Below are 21,941 nucleotides of genomic sequence, written 5' to 3'. Positions count from 1 at the left end.
TGAAGTATATATTTGTGCAAACATCGTGCTACAGTAATTCTGCATGACACATTAAGGTTTTCTTAGTTTTAAGGTTCTATTTTATCTAACTTGGACTTGCTTGTGACTACAATTGACTATCGTAAGAGACAGCTTAAACAACTAATGGATTTTGAATGTACAAGTCCAATTTAAAGTGTTTCAGATATGGCTTAGCATTTTAATATCATTACACTTAAGAACGTTGTTTTAAATATCAGTAGACCAACAAGTACTAACTTTGTATTAACCTGATGCTAAGTCAAGAATTAATGCATGATTGTTACTTGTTCAAAAAAAAACAACTTCAAGAATATTCTGAAACAAGAATATTCATGCGTTAATCCAATGTGTACACATGTGGTATGTCCACAATCTGCAGGTCAGGGCACTATTTACAACTATGCTTGAAACCGACAGATAACAAATGATAGAACAAGTATGTGAAATTTATTAGGAAGATGCTAATGTGGTATAGAGCTTGAAGAAAGTAAATTAGGGGCAGAACACCAATTAAAGAACAACAGAAGAGTTGAAACAACCAAAGGACTGTTTCCCTGAAACAAAAGGGACTGGTCAGAGAATATAAAACAATTAGTGCAATAGTCCCATTCAAGGAGTAATTCGGTTTGTGAGAGTGCCAATAACGACAGCAAGGAATAGCTCAATCTACAAGGAAAAGAAACAAGGCAGTTAATGAATAAAACAAAATGTGTTACTGAAATGACAAGGGTAAGATAGCCCAATTACCATGCTAATTACCAAACAAGATCAAAGAAAAGTACTGTATATAAAAGTACGGAGATAGAACAAACACACCCAGGCTGAAGAGAACCTGAGGTCAACAGGACACCGAAAGACACTGTGCCACTGTCACTAGCAGAGCAATTGCTATGGTTTTCAGGAACTATTTGTGACCATCTTTGTTCAGCATCACTTTCTTGAACTTGTTTATAACCAGTACACCTGCACCCAAAGGTTATTTGTAATCCCTTGAGTTAGATCAAATCAAATTAAAGCCTACATTTGACAGAAATATCAAATTTTACATATATCAACACTTAATCATGCAGTCACACACAAATGGTGTTGATTAAAATGTGTCTCGTTTCTACACAAAATACTATCACGTGGCAGGTAAAAGCATCATCATAGAATCAAACAGCCTGGAAACTGGCCCTTCAACCCATTGAGTATGTGCCAACCATGAACACCCATTTTACACAAATTCTACACTACTCCTATTTTATTCTCCCCATATTCCCATCAACTTTCCCCAGATTCTACCACTTACCCACACACTAGGGGCAATTTGGTGGCCAATTAACCTACCAACCTGCATTACTTCACTCAAGTGCAACCATATCTGAACAAACCAACCACTTCTGTGCTCCAAGATGTACCTGTAAATGTGCAACTACGAAAAGTCCTGATTGAAAAGAAAATGATAAGAATGCTGGCTTGCTGTGCTGTGTAATGAGACTTGAAGGAATTATTGACAATGCTTTTCTTAACATCTGATATTCTGTCAAATCAGGGAGCCACAAAGGGCTTCACCAAAACTCCTGTAACATGCTTCTAAGCAAATTATTGGGCTAGTACAATTTAAGCAGCACAAACTATTCTCACAGAAGGTCCTATAAAATTCTGGCAAAACACCTTTACCCCTGTACTCAAATCCTCTTGCAATAAAGGCCAAGGTACCATTTGCTTTCCAGCTGCCTGTCAGAACTACATCTGGGTTACAAATAGTTCACAGGAATGTAACTCTGCCCAGCCTGGGGAGGACTGGCATACTCAACTTTTCCCCCACTTTCTTTGGTTAAAATAAATCTATGATCGATAATCATCATCTGACCTAGTTAATTGCCCGTTTAGATATGTGACACCTCTGATATCTTCTGCCACTTTGACATTTTCCACTTTCCTGGGCAACTTGGCCTACAGCTCCACTTAGTCCACGCATGTCAATGTGAACTCAAATAGACCTAAGCTATGCCCATCTCTTTGCTGGATGCATATAACAGTTCTTGTTTCATTCCATTTCATGGTCCCTCCCCCTCAGTTCTTGACTTCATTGGTGCTATTTCCTGCATTCACACAGAACTTGATGTCATCATTTTTGCTGCCAATTTCCAAACTGCTCTCACTTTCAAATGGTCTGATTCTTTTAATTTTTTTTTGCAGCTCGGGACTCAAATGAAAGAAATTGCATGTCAAATCAACTAAATCACAAGCAGTGTTATCATCTGCAGTAATTCATATGAACTGCATAATTAACCAGGAGTGTACAGTGTACAAGGATAAACAAACAAGTGCAACTTGAATACTCCCATGAAACTTTAGAAATGAATAGCTTTTAATGCTTTGCCCAAGATGCAACATCAGCAATAATAAATAGTTTCTAATTAATTCCAATAATTTATCATAGAAGATGTGCATATTTCCTTTATAAGAAAGAAATTTTGATCAAGACTGTTTTAACTCAAGAAATTAAGTATGCTAAATGCCTCCTCAGGTCTGCTCCACTGTAAAAATCATGGGCAATCTTCTATCAGAACTCCATTTCTCTACTCCATCTCTTCACTTTCTTTACTATCCAAAATCTATAAATTTTTTAATAATCTCAACAACAGACCATCTTTACACCCAGAGCGCAAATTCTGAAGATTTACAACTCAGTGTAGAAATTTCTCAGTTCTTAACTGCCAATCTGTGACGTTTTAACTATGTTGCCTTGTTCTAGACTTTCAAGGCAGAGGAAAGAGCTTTTCAGCATCCACACTGCAAATCCCTCTCAAAATCTTTTGTCTGTCACTGAGATCACCCATAACTCTGCTAAACTGCAGTAAATATAGCCAATCTTAATTCATTCCTCACTGGACAATATCTCATCCTATGCAAGGAATCTATGCTGTACCTTTAAGACACTGACATCCAAGCTTCAATATAACCTCAGAACTACACAATATACATCACTTGTGGTCTCATCAAAATCCTGTACAATTACAACTGGACTTCACTTTTGTTCTCTCATTCCCTTGAAATAAAAGCCATCCACCTTGATCACCAAAATTGCAACTCATTGATTCAATAACATTGTATTTTGTGCCTCATTATTCATTGCAAAATGAAACTGTGCATAAAAATACCAGTGCTGTCATTATTAATGGTATCCAATTTACTTGACATTGAAGCATTTTCTCAATTTTGGCACAAGAAAAAATACTGCAAGAAAATCAACACCTTTCAAAATGAAAACAAAAATATTCATCTAATGTGCAACATTTGAAACAGGTTAGCAAATTACTATTGAAATGCTTCATAACACATTCTTTTGGCTAAGTGTTAAGTAATATACTTACTTTCCTTATATTGTCTGGAGGTATATCCTTCATACCAACTGTACCAGATGAATAATTCTGTAGGCCAGTGCTGAAGACATCATCTTGACTTGGGTCCCCAATACTGTTACCTTGTGATGGATACTATAAAAATGCAAAAAACAATACCACACAGGAAGCTATTTTTGAAGACCTGATAAAAATAACGATAGGGCAAAATATTGATTTAACATCAAAACTGAAAATAGTTCTGAAACATCAACTTTATTTCCCTTTACAGATGCTGTCTGACCCGAATACTTAATCAGCACTTTGTTCTTTTTTCCCCGAGCTTTTCCGATTTCTCTGTGCCCAACAGCGAGACATGCACGCCAAATAAGAATCACAGTTCTGTCAAAAGGTCATGGACTCAAGACGTTGATTGTTCCCTCTTGTCTGAAGCTGCCTGAACTGCTGAGTATTTCCAGCATTCTGTTCTTATGTCAAGCACCATCAGGATTTTGCCTTTAGAATCACTTTTTGTTGCGATCCAGGACATTTTACGCCAATGTTTGTCAAGTTTTGACTTGCAAAATTTCATTAATTTGGCAAAAGCTAAGCATGCAACAAAGGCTATAAGCTCAATGCAAATGCACAATAAGGATTTTTTAAAATGATTTTGACTGAACCAAAGTATTCACAAGCATCTGATAACTAGGACAGGAATGTATTATACAGTCTAGGTTTCAATGCACAGAAGTTTGATTTTATGACAACTGAAGCCAATAATGGACAATTTAATTAGCACAATACTCTAGGAAATAATAATTCATGCAAGTGTAGAGTCAAGAAATCCAAAATAGAACATTATATCTCAGTTATTTTTTGACTACCATTTGGACCCAGAACTTCTATTAACGTTGCTGAACTATTAGCCTTTTGAAAAATTGTAACCTTTAGAACTGGGTTCTATATCATGGCAATGTACAATGCTGTTCAAACTGAAATGCCTTCACAGTTGATAGTGAACACTGGAAAAATAATAATTTACTAGTGTAAAGAGCAAGTGTTTTAATACAAATTTTAAATTATAATACAATGAATATACTATTTTACAAGGTACTTTTGCAGAAAATTAATTTTGAAATGACCAATTTTTTGGTTTGCTACCCTTAACTATGTTTTTTCAAACTAAAGCACTGAACAAATCTCCATTTACTGCTGCAATCAAAAGTCTGCTGTAGTTGCAAGTGCACACTAAGCTATATATGCAGAAGTACAGATAGACATTTAGATTCTAAGTTCTCATTATTTAGTGTTCAAATCTAAACTACTAGACAAGACTTTTTTTTCCATACACGTTTATGAAATAACAATTGTATAGTAGAACAAAGTTTTTGGGAAAAAATGGTCCAAAATCAAATTTTAAAATACAACTACAGACAGTCCTCAGGTTACAACAGGGTTCAGTACCCAATAACTGTTCGTAAGTCAGAAATGAACAAAAACTGTGTGTGGGAGGAGGATCACAGAAACAGCTGTGACAGGAGAGTGAGTGGGTGCGGGAACAGTGACCGCCAGCCAGCTTCAGTGAATGAGCCTGCTTGGTGCAGCTCAACCGAGCTCAGAACTGTTGCGGCTCAGGGTGGCAGGGTGGGATGGGGTGGGGTGGGGGAAGTGGGGGGGTTGTGTGGGGGTGGTGCCCTGTTCCCACCCTGCAGAAGATGCCTGCAGCCCCACAGCAGCCAGCAAATCCGTCCCCTTCCATCTTGCCAGTCTCCCAAAAGTTCCTTCATATGTACAGTTTGCCCACGAGTCTGGGGAAGGACCCATCCCGTGAACATCAGCATTTTCAACATCTATACTCCAGAGTGGAATCCTTTACACAAAATTAAACCATAGTCATTTGGAAAGCTCAGCTGTGATCTCTGCAAACGTAATTATATCTGTCAACAGAGCAGCAAGGATTCTGCTACTGGTTGGATTTAGTGGGGGGGGAGATCCCCCACCTCACTTCCCTCCCCCAAGCACTGACTCCCGATTGCTACTCAGTGATCCCCACTGGGAAATGGATTCATACTTGCTATGCAAGTGAGTCTGACTACAATGTCTCTGAGAGAAGAATCACTTGGGTACAGCTTGTATGATAAAAAAAAGTACCTCTACATTTAAAGGTTTGGCCCTGCTTGATTCAACAGAGAAGGGGAGAAAATGGAACAACATTGGAAAGGGGTGAAAAATGGGTTTTTAAAAAAAAGCAATTTTTCTGCCACGCATTAACTGAAACTCGTTGAACTCAGTGTGAAGATCAGGAAATGCACCAAGTATTGGAACTTCAGTGCCCTATTAAATAAATAACAATCACAGAGTGGGTGGGGGAAGAGAAAGGAGGAGGAGGAGGATGGGAAAGAAAGTACTTTTTTTTCTTTAAACTAGCAGATTAACATTTTATCAAAAGTTAGTTTGCGGCTAGTTACCAATTACCTGCTACGATACTCATTCATGCTAACTGTCCCAATGATAGTACTCACACGGAACATGTGCACTCCGGAATTCCTTCCATCTGCAACACTCAAGGCAAGGTTGCCCTGGCTGTCGTGCAGTTCCCTACAGCTTCCAGAGTGCATGCTGCTAAAAGCAGCATAATTGAAATTAAACGACCTAGACAGCATGCTCTGAATAAAGAGGAAGAAAATTCCACAGCTTTAACAAAAAGATTAGTGCTGCATGCATTAATACAGGACAAATTGCAAGAGACAATTTTTATCCAAGGACTCAAGGCAACATGCAAACAGAATAGCATGCAAAACACAAAGCAGATAATCTGACCCAGCAACTGGCTAATCTAAATATGCCCTTGTGACTTCAGTGCAGTCTTCTAAAAATAAAAGCCCAGCAAATATGCAAGTGAAGGTCACCTAACTTTGGACACACCTTAGGAATTTGAAATTGTTCCGATTGGTACAACAATTTTCAACTACAACGGTGTTTCCATGAGTTAGCCAAATAAAATAGCTAACAGACTCCCAAGATTCATCGTGGCTAGTAATACAACAACCTAGTTGTGGTCAGGTTTGGGAGCAATCTGACTGACCACCATTTCAGTTGATGCTCAAGGAAACAAATATGGATTTTCTATCAAGAGGAATAGAAAAACAGATAGGTAGAACAATTTCATCTGACACACAGTTCTTTTTCCAAATGATGAAGCAACGTAACCTGAAAGTGATGGCATTTAGATACAGAGGGGCATTTTATATAATCTGATGTTGAATTAGGTGTCATTCAATTTTATTCATATTTGCTGAGAAAACTGTTTGATAGCAAACAGTTGGAGTCTTAGGAGTTCATTTCTAAACTGCCACTTAAATGCATTTACTTCAAATTAACATCTTTTCCTCCAGTCTTCATAATTATCTACATGAATGAATACTAGGTAATTTTATAAAAGCTGTATCACAAGTTTCTCTCGGTTATAACTTCTGCACTTAAAAAAGCAAGATGACATAGACACAGGAACAATCTCCCAAACACTTGAGCACAAAGTTTTAAAGCATTGAAACCAAGAGGTTAAGCCAAAGACGTGCACATGCTGCAACAGGGTGAATTGTTCATGCAGTATTATAAAATAAGAGTGCCTAGTAAAAGGATGTTATCAATGATGAGATATTGAAATTGCAGTATACCTTTCCTTAACCTGTTAAAAGTGATAAATGCATTACTACTTGCTGTTTTAAAAGTTGAACATTTGACAGGTTTTTAATGTCCATTCCAAAAAATACATGTACGTCACATTGTCAAGCTAGGAAGCTGAGAACACCATTATGCTCCCTCGTCTACAAAATGGATTTCGTTGTCTTGGTGTAGCAGCCAGCATAATCAAAGACCCCACCCAGCTGGGACATTCTCTCTTCTCTCCTCTTCCATCGGGTAGAAGATACAGGAGCCTGAGGGCACGTACCACAAGACTTAAGGACAGCTTCTACCCCACTGTGATAAGAGTATTGAACGGTTCCCTTATACAATGAGATGGACTATGACCTCACGATCTATCTTGTTGTGACCTTGCACCTTATTGCACTGCACTCTCTCTGTAGCTGTGACACTTTACTCTGTACTGTTATTGTTTTTACCTGTACTACTTCAATACACTCTGTACTAACTCAATGTAACTGCACTGTGTAATGAATTGACCTGTACAATTGGTTTGTAAGACAAGCTTTTCACTGAACCTCTGTATAAGTGACAACAATAAACCAATACCAAAGTTATATGCTAATAAAAAATTGGATGAATAAGTAATTCCAAATATAATCCTAATTTTAAGATGGCGCCAGAATGCAAATGACGCATTAAGCTTCTTCAGATGGAGATCAGCTTTATCAAATGCTCATGGAACATTCAATCCTAGCCAATACAGCAACAATAGTATTTTTCATCTGTCAGATTATGGGTGTGAATATGAATTATGTGAATAGGATGGGACAATATACTGAATTCAGAGATAATTAGAGAACACACAACCTTGAGAATAGCCAAATTGAAAACAAAAATAGTCAATATCACTGAGGATTCAAGACATGTCATGGTTACTGAGGATTCGAGACATGTCATGGTGTTTAGTACATCCATTTTTCCCTTTAGAAAAGATAAATAACATCTATTCAATCTTACGTTACACTGGCAGAAACTGAGCTTCCAATAGACACAATTATAAATGCTATGATATCTGCAATTACAGAACTAAGATTCCACAATTGCAGAACACGTCATTCTTGTAGATTGTAAACAATTGAAGGCATAACTTTAGTCTACAGAATGGATTTCAAAATATGAAAAAACAAAAACTTTCAATTTTAAGTCTATGGATGAATTGCTAGATTCTCAACTGTTTTTCATTTATAACAGCACGTTGTCTAATATCAAAGATGATATTTTGGTAAAACACCTTCACTGGAATAGTGTTATATTATTAGCAAGAGTGGCTGACACTGCCTTTGAACTGGGGCATAAATCCACTTATGTACAGCTGCAGAGGTGATATGCATTGAAGAATTAGTAATGATGATTTGGGATTGTGGAAAGGTGCCAATCTTTAATTTATAGTTTCCAAAATGTTTATTTCCACATCAGTGCATTTAGAACAGTTCTCCCTCAACTACCCCAGCAACGATAACTATTCTGAATATTACCATCACACTTCTTTATCTGCCCTCATGCAGACTGAGGGTGGTTCCAAAACTATCCACAACCACAAAAGCTTGTATTGCTCTCCACCCTAACAGAATTTAGGGTAGCATATCTACCCAAATTAATTCCAAATCAGTAGTGTTAAAACCATCAGGATCAGAATGAATTTACAACATCCAATCAATAGAAACTTGCTTTCAAGTATTTCAAAAGCAATTAAATGCTCAAATTAGCCTCATATGACAGATCATTCAATCTGAAAATGTTATTCTACTTACAAATCAAAACCGATCACATTTCTTTTATATCCAAAATTTACATTATTTCGCACTTTTATTTCAGTAAACTTTTTTAGTCAATTTCTATTTTAGTTATGACAATTTCTTTTTTAAACAAGGCAAATAATGTCCAAATTTATGAACCCATGGTGACTGATGTAATTGCCTTTAAATCTTGTTAGTTTGCACATAGTTCACCACAAAAATTTAACAAGTTAAATGTGTGACACTTCTCCACTGAAAATCCTAAAAGTGCAGACTAATGAAATATTGAGACAATTAATCACACAAGTCATTGTGGGGTCATAAATTCAAACATTATGTGCTGTATTACATACTAACAGATTATTTGAAACTGCATAAAAACTATTCACTTGCCTATTTTAAAAGGAATATTGCAATTTCAGGAATGTTTCTGAAAACTTGACTCTGAAATTTTCCAACTTAAAGTGGATAAACTACTTAAAGACTATATTAAACCTATTATAAGACTATATTAAATCAATTTTCACCAACCAGTTAGCAAATGTTTAATACTAATATGATGAGATGGTAGAAAAAGATGGAAAAGTAAAGGTGAATCTTTGGATAACTATTTCAATTGCCTAATGAGGATGGAGAAACAGCTCTAAGTTTCTGTAACTGTTCCAGAAGCATAACATGAATTATGCAATGATATTTATGACCTACTCACCAATTCTCCTTAATCAAGACTGTACATCTTCAGCAAATTAAGTACATACCTTTTCTAACTTTTTGGCTTCAATGTGACGCAACACCTGCTCCCTCCAATCAGGTGGAACCTTGTTGGTCCCCTGTACGTCCAAAAGTGAATGCTCAGATTTCACTCTCACATTTGGTCTTTTAGTCGGACTAGTCCGTGAATAATTGAAATCGCTGATAGACATTGTTCTCTCTGGAGCATCAGTTACATGTGGCCGAGCACTCTGAGGCCTGGATGCAGTTGGCCCATCAATGCTATAAGTCCTCGCAGACAAAGGTCTTTGTGAACCCTGAGCTATTGGGGGTCCTCTTCCAAGTGTGTGCAAATCCCTGTAAGTCATATAATCCGCCTCAGGAACTGGAACCCGCCGACAGTGAAGTGTTTCTGGAAGCGTGACAGAAGAATTGGATGAGACACTGCTCTGTCTTTGCAAGGTGCCCCTCTGAGTGGTCTGAATCATCCTCTCGTTTGGTGAACAGCCCCACATCTCCATCTGTCGAGGTCCTATCCTCTGCTGCACATTGTAAGACATGCTGGATTGGGAATTATTGCGATTAGAGAAGTTCATGTTTGCAGAATGCTTTACATAATTGGCATTGTCAAGCGTCTCCGACCTCAGGTGATGCTGGGAAGGTACATTACTTTGCTCTGTATGAAATGCTTGTCTCTGTGGCCACACATTCTCTTTGGTTATTGCACTACTGCTGTACTGGACATTATACTGAGGTACTGTAGGCATCTGTGCAACAACCATAGGTCCTCTCTTTAAACTGATGCCTTGAGGGTTGAAATTTTGATCAAACGTGTATACTGCTTTTTTGCATGACATAATATCTGAGGACGATGCAGAATTTCCAGTGAATGGTTGTAGTGACTGTTCACTCAGAAGACTGGCAGACTTACTGCGGGTTATATTTTGCCCTTGACCAGCTCCGGGTGGCACCTTTACCATTAAACTTTGCTCATGTGGTCCATTGTCATTGATAATATCATAAATTTTTAATCCTCCTGTCTCAATGTTTGTTATACTGTGAGATTTGACAACAGGCCCTCGTGGACATTCCCTCTGTGGGGATAACTCTTCAGTGCTCCTAGATATAGCTGCATCAGCATTTGAAAATAGGCCAGGTGAATATTGTTTTTCTGGTTCTATATGAGGTTGAGGCGTTTTAATTTCTTCTGGGCAGCCATTTATTTGATTTTGAGGGAAGGTAATAGGAATCTCATTTCCATTCTTTAAATGTTCTGTTATTTTTGCATTACTTTCCAAAATATTTCCTGATTGCTCTGCAATGATCACTCCATCAACGCTACTTTTAGTTACTCCATCCAAACCTGGAATCATATCCTCGGCAGCAAGCTCATTCTTATTCATGCCAGTCTTGACCAATTTCTGGTATTGCTGTGTACTATTATTCAGATCAATACCCCTCTCCAGAAGAGCTAGTTTCTCCTCAGCATTGAACTCAAATTCACGCAGCTTAATGGTTTCTTTGTTCCCTACTGGAGAATCAATCCTCTCAGGACTTTTCATGCTGCTTTGAAGTGGCGTGCTTGACTTTGCTCCATTCTGTAGTAGTGTAATTTCAGGAGGATCACATCGATTGTTTCTGCAAACAACATTAAAAGTAACTTAAAGATAATAATCAAACAAAAAATGGAAAATTGCCCATTTCAGCTGTGCCAGTATCGTATTATACATCTGCTGCTATCTTTCACAATGGCAATCAACAGCAACAGATGAACTATCCATGACCTTGCAATTAAAGATGTCTAGCTTGAAAAATGAAGCCACGAATTTTACTGTGAGAATGAAAGTTTGGTACCAAATTTTGATTTCAGGAATATAAAGCAGCAAATTTCAGATTTGTGATTATGAATTAAAGTTGATAATGAAAAATGGCAATGCTTTTCCTGCTGTGTCAAGGTAGCTTCCATGAGCAGAAGCAACAAATAACTGGATGGCTGCAAATATATCGACGCTTTCTGATGGAAGGCCAGCGACTTCAAATTTTTATATGCCCTTTCCACAGAGGCTGCCTATCCTGTTAACTATTTCCAGTAGTTTCTTACTTTATATACACTCATTTTACATCTTTAATAAATTACCCCACTTGAAATGGTACCTTTTGCAGAAAATTCACCTTTTCTGAATAGTCATCGAGTCATACAACACAAACAATCCATTTGGCCCACCACATCCACAAGTAGCACCCATCTGATTTAATTCCATCTTCTAGCATATGGCCCGTAGCCTTCAATGCCAAGGTGATTCTAGTGTTCATCTGGACAGCACCGAAATGCTGTTAGCATCCTGCTTCCGTAACTCTCTCTGGCAGTGGATTCCAGATACTCACCATCTCTGGATGAAAAATGACTCCTTCAGATCCCCTCCAAATCTCTTACCCCCTTTATCCTTCAGTTTTATCTACCTCTGATAAGGGGAAAAGATTCATGCAGTCTACCCTATCTATACCATTTATAATTTTATATTCATCAGTCACATTCCTTCTCAAACTTTTCCACTCGAGGGAAGACAGACCCAGCCTCTCCAATCTCTCTTCATGACTAAAATGCTCCATGCCAGGTAACATCCTGGTGAATCTCCTCTGCACCCTCTCCAGTGCTATATCCACAAGCTCTACTTCATCAGGAGTTTGAGGAGATTTGTTATGTCACCAAAGACTCTTGCAAATTTCTATAGATGTCTGGTGGAGAGCATTCTGACTGGTCGCATCATAGTCTGGTATGGAGGCTCCGATATACAGGATCATAAGAGGCTGCAGAGGGTTGTAGACTCAGCCAGCTCCATTGCGGGAACAACCCTCCCCACCTTTGAGGACGTCTTCAAGAGGCGGTGCCTCAAGGTGGTGGCACCCATCACTAAGGACCCTCACCATCCAGGACATACCCTCTTCTCGTTACTCCCAACGGGGAGGTGGTACAGGAGCCTGAAGACCCACACTCAACTATTTAGGAACAGCTTCTCCCCCTCTGCCAGATTGCTGAACGGTCCATGAACATTATCTCGTTATTGCTTTTTGTTGCACTATTTATTTTGTAATTTATAGTAATTGTGTCTTTGCCCCATGCTGCTGTTGCAAAACAACAAATTTCATGTCATAAGTCAGTACTCCAGCTGAGGCTTGACCAATGTTTTATAAAAGTTGGAGCATAACCTCCCTGCTCTTTTATTTGGTGCCCCAACTAATGAAGGCCAGAATCCAATATGCCTTCTTAACCACATTATCTACTTACACTGCCTCCTTCAAGAATCTTTGGACTTGTATACTAATGTCCCTCTGTTCCTCAATATACCCAAGGACCATACCATTCCCATTAGTACTCCCAAAATGCATCACATCATATTTTTCTAGATCAAACTTCATCTGCCATTTCACCATCACATTGATATCACCCTGTAGCCTAAGACTGCTTTCCACGCTCCACCAATCTTAGTGTCATCTGCAAACTAACTGATCACGCCACCTACATCCAAATCATTCACATGTATTACAAACAGCGAGAGTCCCAGCACTGATCCTCTTGGAGCATCACCAGTCATTGGCATCCAATCACAAAAACCATCCTCCACCATCACCATGCTTCCTATTTGCCAAGCCAATTTTGGATCTAATTTGCCAACTTGCCCTGGATCCCATGGGCCCTAACCTTATGGACCAGTCTCCCATGTGGGACCTTGTCAAAGCCTTACTGAAGTCCACGTAAACTGTATAATAGTTCAGTATTAACTCGCAATGGATCAATGCTTACTGCCCTAGATTAGTCACATGCCATGGAATTCTCATATCCCCTAGCCTACATTAACCATGGATTCACATGTATTCCAAAATGTTAGTTTTAGGGTCAAACACTACTCAAGCATAAAAAGAATCAATGATCTCTTTCTAACATGATGCATCTTATTACCTAAAAGCAAGAGAATAATTCTGACAAATCAGAATTAAGCTAAACTAAACATACTCTCTATCCCTCAAACCAGAGAAAAGGGAAACATGGTCAGTGCTCCCATTAGAACTCCAGTTGCTACATTCATGCAAGAAACCAATATATCTGCCTTCAATGCCACGGTAGAGACAAACTCTATAGAACCATACAGCACAAAACAGGCCCTTCGGCCCACCATGTTGTGCCGTCCATCAAACCACCCTCACACTATCTAAACCTTTCCTCCCGCATATCCCTCTATCTCACATTCCTCCATGTGCCTATCCAACAAACTCTTGAACCTGTCCAATGTATCTGCCTCCACCACCACCCCAGGCAGTGCATTCCATGCACCAACCACTCTCTGGGTGAAAAACCTCCCCCCGACATCTCCCCTGAACCTCCCACCCATAACCTTAAAGCCATGCCCTCTCGTCTTGAGCATTGGTGCCCTGGAAAGGAGGTGCCGGCTGTCTACTCTATCTATTCCTCTCAATATTTTATATACCTCTATCATGTCTCCTCATCCTCCTCCTTTCCAGTGAATAAAGCCCTAGCATCTTAAGCCTCTCCTCATATTCCATACGCTCTAATCCAGGCAGCATCCTGGTAAATCTCCTCTGCACCCTCTCCAACGCCTCCACATCCTTCCTATAATGCAGCGACCAAAACTGAACACAGTACTCTAAGTGTGGTCTAACTAGAGTTTTGTAAAGCTGCATCATCACTTCGCGGCTCTTAAACTCAATCCCACGATTTATGAAAGCTAACATCCCATAGGCCTTCTTAACTACTCTATCCACCTGTGAGGCAACTTTCAGTGAACTGTGAATATGAACCACCAGATCCCTCTGCTCCTCTACACTGCCAAGTACCTTGCCATTTACCTTGTACTCTGCCCTGGAGTTTGTCCTTCCAAAGTGTACCACCTCACACTTCTCCGGATTGAACTCCATCTGCCACTTCTCAGCCCAGCTCTGTATCCTATCAATATCCCTCTGTAAGTTCCGACAGCCCTCCACACTATCCACAACACCGCCGATCTTAGTGTCGTCTGCAAACTTACCAACCCAACCTTCCACCCCCTCATCTAAGTCATCTATAAATATCACAAAAAGTAGAGGTCCCAGAATCGATCCCTGCGGGACACCACTAGTCACTGCCCTCCAATCTGAGGGCACTTCTTCCACCACAACCCTCTGCTTTCTACAGGCAAGCCAATTCCTAATCCACACAGCCAAGCTTCCCTGGATCCCTTGGCCTCTGACCTTCTGAAGAAGCCTACCATGAGGTACCTTATCAAACGCCTTACTAAAATCCATATAGACCACATCCACCGCACTACCCTCATCGATCTTCCTCGTCACCTCCTCAAAGAACTCTATCAGGCTTGTGAGGCAAGATCTTTCCTTCACAAATCCATGCTGGCTGTCCCTAATCAGTCCATTATTCTCCAGGTGTTCATAGATCCTATCTCTTAGAATCCTTTCTAACAGCTTACCCACCACAGACGTAAGGCTCACCGGTCTGTAATTCCCTGGACTATCCCTACTACCTTTTTTGAACAAGGGGACAACATTCACCACCATCCAATCCTCTGGCACCATCCCCGTGGACAATGAGGACTCAAAGATCCTTACCAGCGATTCAGCAATCTCCTCCCTCGCCTCTTGAAGCAGCCTGGGGAAAATCCCGTCAGGCCCCGGAGATTTATCCGTCTTGATATTATTTAACAACTTCAACACATCCTCTCTCTTGATATCTACAACCTCGAGAACATTACCCTTACCAGCACTCCCTTCCGTGTCATCAAGACCCCTCTCCTTGGTGAATACCGAAGAGAAGTATTCATTGAGAACTTCTCCCACTTCCGCCGCCTCCAGGCACATTCTCCCACCTTTGTCTTTAATCGGACCTACCTTTACCCTAGCCATCCTCCTACCCTTCACATATGTGAAAAAGGCCTTGGGATTTTCCTTAACCTTACTAGCCAGCGCCTTTTCATGTCCCCATCTAGCTCTCCTCAGCCCTTTCTTAAGTTCCTTCCTCGCTACTCTATATTCCTCATGGGCCCTGTCTGAACTTTGCTGCTTATACCTTATGTATGCTACCTTCTTCTCCCTAACTTGTCGTTCAACCTCTCGTCACCCACGGCTCCTTCACCCTGCCATTCCTTCTCTGCCTCACCGGGACATATTTATCCCTAACATCCTGCATAAGATCCTGAACATCGACCACATCTCCATGGTACATTTCCCTTCAAAAAGGACATCCCACTTTACACTCCCAAGTTCTCTCCTTATAGCCTCATAGTTCGCCCTTCCCCAATTAAATATCTTCTTGTCCTCTCTGCACCTGTCCCTCTCCATGACAATTTTAAAGGTTATGGAGCAATGGTCACCGTCCCCCAAATGCTCACCCACCAATAGATCCTTCATCTGTCCCGGTTCATTTCCTAAAACTAGATCTAGCATGGCATTCCCTCTAGTCGGCCTGTCGACATACTGCGTCAGGAATCACTCCTGGACACATTTAACAAATTCCGTCCCATCTAAACCTTTGGCACTAAGGAGGTTCCAGTCTATATTTGGGAAGTTGAAGTCTCCCATTATAACAACACTGTTATTTTTGCTTCTCTCCAAATACTGCCTGCCAATCTGCTCCTCTATATCTCTACCGCTACCGGGGGGCCTATAGAATACTCCTAGTAGGGTAACTGCTCCTTTCTTGTTCCTTACTTCCACCCATACAGACTCTAGAGATGATCCTTCTACAACATCCATCCTTTCCACAGCTGTAACAGTGTCCCTGACCAGTATCGCCACCCCTCCTCCTCCCTTCCCTATCCCTCTTAAAACACCGAAAACCAGGAATATTCAATATCCACTCCTGCCCTGACGTCAGCCACGTCTCAGTAATAGCCACGATATCATAGTCCCCCGTACTTATCCAAGCCCTCAGTTCATCTCCCTTATTCCTGACACTTCTTGCATTTAAGTAAACACACTTCAGTCCATCTACCTTACTACTTTTATAGCCTGTATTCTGCTTCTCCTTCCCCAAAGCCTCTCTACCTGTTTGATCTAACTTTTCCCCATCCCCTTCTTCCTCTGACCTACTCCTCCGGTTCCCTTCCCCTCACAAACTAGCTTAAACCCTCCCGAACCACCCTAGCAAACCTAGCCGCAAGGATATTGGCCACCTTCTGGTTCGGATGTAACCCGTCCTCTCTGTACAGGTCCCACCTTCCCGAGAAGAGATCCCAATGATCCAGAAATCTAAAACCCTCCCTCCTGCACTAACTTCTCAGCCACGCATTTATCTGCCACCACCTCCTCCTATTCCTGCCTTCACTATCGCGTGGCACCGGCAGCAATCGCGAGATTGCTACCCTTGAGGTCCTGTCCCTCAGTCTTCCGCCTAGCTCCCTGAACTCAATCTTCAGGGCCTCATCCCCCTTCCTACTTATGTCATTAGTGCCAACATGGACCACAACTTCTGGCTGCTCTCCTTCCCACTCAAGAATCCTGTGGACCCGATCAGTGACATCCCGGACCCTGGCACCTGGGAGGCAATATACCATCCGGGATTCATGCTCACTGCCACAGAACCTCCTCTCTGTTTCCCTGACTATCGAGTCCCCTATCACTACCGCATGTCTCTTTCCCACCTTTCCTTTCTGAGCAGCAGTACCAGTCCCAGTGCCAGAGACCTGGTTACTGCAGCTAGGCCCCTGCAGGTCATCCCCCTCAACAGCCTCCAAGGCGGAAAACCTGTTTCTGAGGGGAACTCTCCTCACTTTTTTAAAAACAGACCATCGCTTCAAATTGTAATAACTGTGACTTTCTTTCTTTCACCCTTCCCTCGTGAAGGTCACAGAACTAAGTTTGATAAAGTTGCTCTTCATAACATGTAATTTATACCCATCAAAAGCTCATCTACCTGGAAGGTGCCTAAACTTCAGTTATTTTTTAAGTGCAAGATATCGTTATTAGTCACATGTACATCGAAACACACAGTGAAATGCACCTTTGTGTAGAATGTTCTGGGGGCCAGCCCGCAAGTGTCGCCACGCTTCTGGCACCAACATAGCATGCCCACAACTTCCTACCAGTACGTCTTTGGAATTTGAGAGGAAACCAGAGCACCTGGAGGAAACCCATGCAGACACAAGGAGAATGTACAAACTCCTTATAGACAGCAGCCGGAAATGAACCCAGGTCACTGGCGCTGTAATAGCGTTACACTAACCGCTACACTACCGTGCCTGGCCATATAGATTTATCTCGCAAGTTTAATGGATGCCAGCTTACCTTTTTAGAACTGGGATGGTAGTTTTACCATCTTTGTCAGGCGTAGACTGCAAGGTCTCCTGGCTGCTTTCTGTGTTGAAGGAAACAGTATCCGATATCCTAGATGGTGTTGAACAATTACTATTGTTCTGATTACTATTTGGAATTATCTCCTCAAGTAAAGAGTCAGCATCATCTGTGAAAAGAAAGTATTTCAGTACATTTAAAAAAAATCTCACTCTCACCCACACAAAACTCTGAGTTTACGTTTGTACCAACAGCCATCACCACTACATAAACTGAAAGCTAAATTTAGCTCAGAAACTAAAACTCTCAATTATCTAGAAAATAATATCTCGAAAACCTATCCAAATTTAATGTAAAAATTAAGGACATCATTGTAACACATTGTTATAATAATTTGGAATTTGGGGCTCATATTAATTAGCACAAGGTTCCCAAGAAAATTCAACTGAAAGAGCTTTATGGTTTGAATAAGTTTTATTCCTGGATTTAACGAGGGGAAGTTTCAAATCACTCTGCATTGCAAGGCCTAGCTGTTCCCCATTCCGAATACAGCTCAAGTAGTGGAAAATTGAGACACCATCCTATGACTAGGTGCTGATGCAATACTGGAATATTTCAACAACTTCCATTCAGAAGGTATCTTTAACATGAAAAAAATGCACTCTGTGAACTTCCCAGGAAAATTACCAAACAAAATATTGACACAAAGCCTCATTAGGCCAGAGGACCAAGATGTTTAGAGAGCATCTTAAAGGAACAAACAAGTTGCAGGCTGAGGAATTAACATATGGTACTCCATAACTTAGGGGCATGGCAGCTAAATGTCAACGCAGTGTCTATACCAAACAACACTGAATTAAGCTAATCCTCTTCTGCCTGTACATGATTCATATCCATCCATTCCTTGAATATTCACGCTTCTGTCTAACAGCCTCTTAAATGCCGCACTTGCATCTGCTTCCAGCACTCCCCCGGCAGCCTATTCCAGGCATCTACCAGTGTGTAAAACAAAACTTGCCCTGCACATCTCCTTTAAAAACTTTCCCCCTCTCAGCTTAAATGCGTGTCCTCTAGTACTTGACATTTCTACACTGGGAAAAAGATGCTAACTATACACCCTTTCTATGCCTCTCATAATCTTATAAATTTCTATCAGGTCTCCCTTCAGCATCAGACACTCCAGCGAAAACAACCAAAGTTTGTTCAACCTCTCCTTATAGCCTATACCCTCTAATCCAGGCAGCATCCAGGTAAACCTCTTCTGCACCCTTTCCAAAGCCCCCACATCCTTTCTGTAATGGGGTGACCAGAATTGCACACAATACTCCAAAGTGCAGCCTAACCAAAACACGTTCATGTACAAGGACAGCCAGATCCTATTCATGATTTAAAATTTCCTTGTGTTTTTTTTTGCCACATCCTCAACTCATTCATTTAGTCTAACTACATCCCCTAAAGCCCTTCTGTAACCTCCTCAAAACCCACAAAAGCACCCAAGCTTCATATCATCAGTAAGCCTGGCTCAAGTACATCTGGCCCCATCATCCAAATCTTTGGCAAAATGTTGCAAACAGCTGGGGCCCCACTACTAACCCCTGTAGCATCCCACTATTCACACAGTCTCCCAACTTAAAAATCACCTAGTTATTTGGTTTTCTGTCTGTAAACCAATTCACAATCCATGCCAGAATATTAACCCCAATTCCGTACTCTAATTTTATTTAATAGCCCCTTGTGCTGAATCTTATCGAGTATATCACATCTAGTTGTTCACCCTAGCCTACTCTCTTACTTACAATCTCAGTTTTAATAGATTTGTCAAAAAGGATTTCACTTTCATAAATCTCTTTCCCACCTGTCTTAAATAGTTGGATTATATTTGCTACCTTCCAAACTGTGGGAACTGTTCCTGAATCTATGGAGTTTTGGAAGATGGCAATTAGCGGTTCCATTATCTCCACTGCCAATTCCTTCAAAGCTTTAGGATGCAAATCATCAGGTCCTGAAAATTTAGTCAGGGTTCAAAAAGCAACAACATATGGCAGAACAGAGATACAGAATGCAACAGCCACTGGAAATCAGAAATAAAAAGGAAGGTTGGCAGAGCCCAGATTAGGCAGCATCTGTGGAGAAAGAAACATCTACATCAGACCAGGCCCAAGGTTTAAAAGCAAAAAAAAACATGCAGATACTGGAAATGCTTCTAGTATTTACTGCTTTTGTTTCAGATTTCCAGCATTTGTAGTTTTTTTTCCGCTTTGCAGTCCTGGGTGAGTTCTCCACAGATGCTGTCTGATGTGCTGTACTTCCACCACTCTACTGTACATCAGATTTCCAGCAGCTGCTGCGCTCTGCATCTCTCATTTCCTTTACCTATACACCACCTACATACAGATTAGCTGCCATTAAAAACTTTCACCCGCATTCAAGAAATAATTGTCACCCATTTTTTGTTCTCCACCCTATAAACAGACATCCCCTTTGTTCTTCCCTGCTCCCTTTTCTGCAACTCAAGATACTTTCTCCCCCCTAAATATTTCAATTTCTACACAAGATCTTCAACCTGAAACATTAACTCTCTTTCTCTCTCCATAGTTGTTGCCTGACCTGCTGAGTATTTTCAGTACTTTCTAATTACTTCAGGGTTAGAGCAACTGCAATTATTTTGTTGTTCAACTATTGTGAACATGTGTCTAAGGGCAGCAAGATGTTGTAAGAAACTCCAATTAAGCCATTTATATTATCAGTACCTCAGTGTACAACAGGGATACCAAATAAAGCAGAATTTAACAACATATTCTGTAAAGCAGGGATATCTTGATCTTAGAGGGGGACATCCTTTCACCATGTTAACAATGAGCTAATTATGATCCTGTAGTGAACCTTTCCTTTCATTAGAAAAGAATGAGTCAGGCAAACCAGCTTACAATTAAAACATGGTTGCCTGCTGTGAATGGAAGGTCAGTGTAAAAGGGAAAACTGTATGCGCTTCACGGGTGAAATTATGCAATGCTGATTCTGCTTGTGTTACTCAGCTCAGTAACTCTCAATATAGCTTTGATTATTACATCACAAGCCATGATTTAGCCAGATTAGTAAAAACCAACAACTCTTTGAAAACTCAATGCTTAACCAGAATAGGGAAAGAAGGTTCTTTCTAAAGCAATCTGCTTCAACAATGGATTTTGTCGGGTATATAGTATGAGGGAAGGAAGTGAAAGATTGATAAGCACATGCCAAAGTCCTGAAGTCACTGGCATTTACATGGTATGTGGCAGTGCCAATAGTTTCCGTAAATTAGGGGTCTTTTCAAAATACTGAGGGCAGTTTTGTCACGTCCTATCCACAATAAACAGATTCCAATAAGTTTATTAATCCATTGGGATGTTTCGTGCATTAATCATTACCAACCTCTTTTCTCTTTACTCAGTGCAACTACTTTTGGTTGAGTGATTGGTATTTCAATCAGGGGTGGCCTTAATTCTGCCATCTTCATCTCTTCATCAGAAGTGGTATTTTCAGAATCCTGTCAAGTCATAAAGGAGGTAATAAAAAATTTGATTGAACACAATATAATTCATAGCATTATTTCTAAGGTACACACAAAAAAAAATGGTACTTAAGAGCAGAGTTGTAAGAAATAATTCCGGAAATTTGCCACAATTTTCTGATGGACACAAACTAAACTGAGGTTAACTGAATACCCATGCAAATGATAAATAGACCGTGAAGTTTGCCTTTTCAACTATATGGGGGGGAAAAAAGTCTTCTAAACATAAAGAATTTTACTGAGGTTATGCACTACAAAGTTTCTTCAGAACATCCATTGATCAGTTTGCTTATTACTTGAGTGGGAGATTTTTCAAGAGTACAGATTGTACCTGAAAATCCTTAATTCTACCTCGGACTAAGTTTCCCACAACTTGCACTAATGTTGTTTATTTTTGTTTATTCTGCTGTGCAAGTTACGTATGATTTATGCTAATTTAATTTTATGTAATTTATGTTGATACGTCTGCAATGTACAGGGCTGCAAGAAGCTAGTTTTCATGGCATTTATACCCGGGTATATGCCCACGACAACAAACTTAGAAGTTTACCACGTGTTAATATTGTCCAAATTAAAAATCCATGGGGGAAG

At 40.2% G+C, this 21,941-nt stretch overlaps 1 protein-coding gene across 6 annotated transcripts in view; it reads right to left on the bottom strand.

Moving 5' to 3' along the window:
- erbin (erbb2 interacting protein) overlaps window positions 1–21,941 on the bottom strand; it is a 178,186-nt gene that overhangs the window by 12,982 nt on the left and 143,263 nt on the right. For 5 of the 6 annotated variants that reach the window (XM_052019332.1, XM_052019334.1, XM_052019331.1 and 2 more), the window contains 5 exons: window positions 21,212–21,326; window positions 17,795–17,969; window positions 9,553–11,143; window positions 5,873–6,016; window positions 3,384–3,506 (listed from right to left, as the gene is read on the bottom strand). In XM_052019332.1, the coding sequence (XP_051875292.1) occupies window positions 3,384–3,506; window positions 5,873–6,016; window positions 9,553–11,143; window positions 17,795–17,969; window positions 21,212–21,326 (2,148 nt within the window). The remainder of the gene's footprint in view (window positions 1–3,383; window positions 3,507–5,872; window positions 6,017–9,552; window positions 11,144–17,794; window positions 17,970–21,211; window positions 21,327–21,941) is intronic. The other variant, XM_052019337.1, reaches the window with a different exon arrangement.

This window comes from Pristis pectinata, chromosome 7, assembly GCF_009764475.1.
Source record: "Pristis pectinata isolate sPriPec2 chromosome 7, sPriPec2.1.pri, whole genome shotgun sequence".
Taxonomy (NCBI): Eukaryota; Metazoa; Chordata; class Chondrichthyes; order Rhinopristiformes; family Pristidae; genus Pristis; species Pristis pectinata.
Note: the sequence above shows the minus strand (reverse complement) of the source record. Positions and strands in the feature narration are given on the sequence as shown.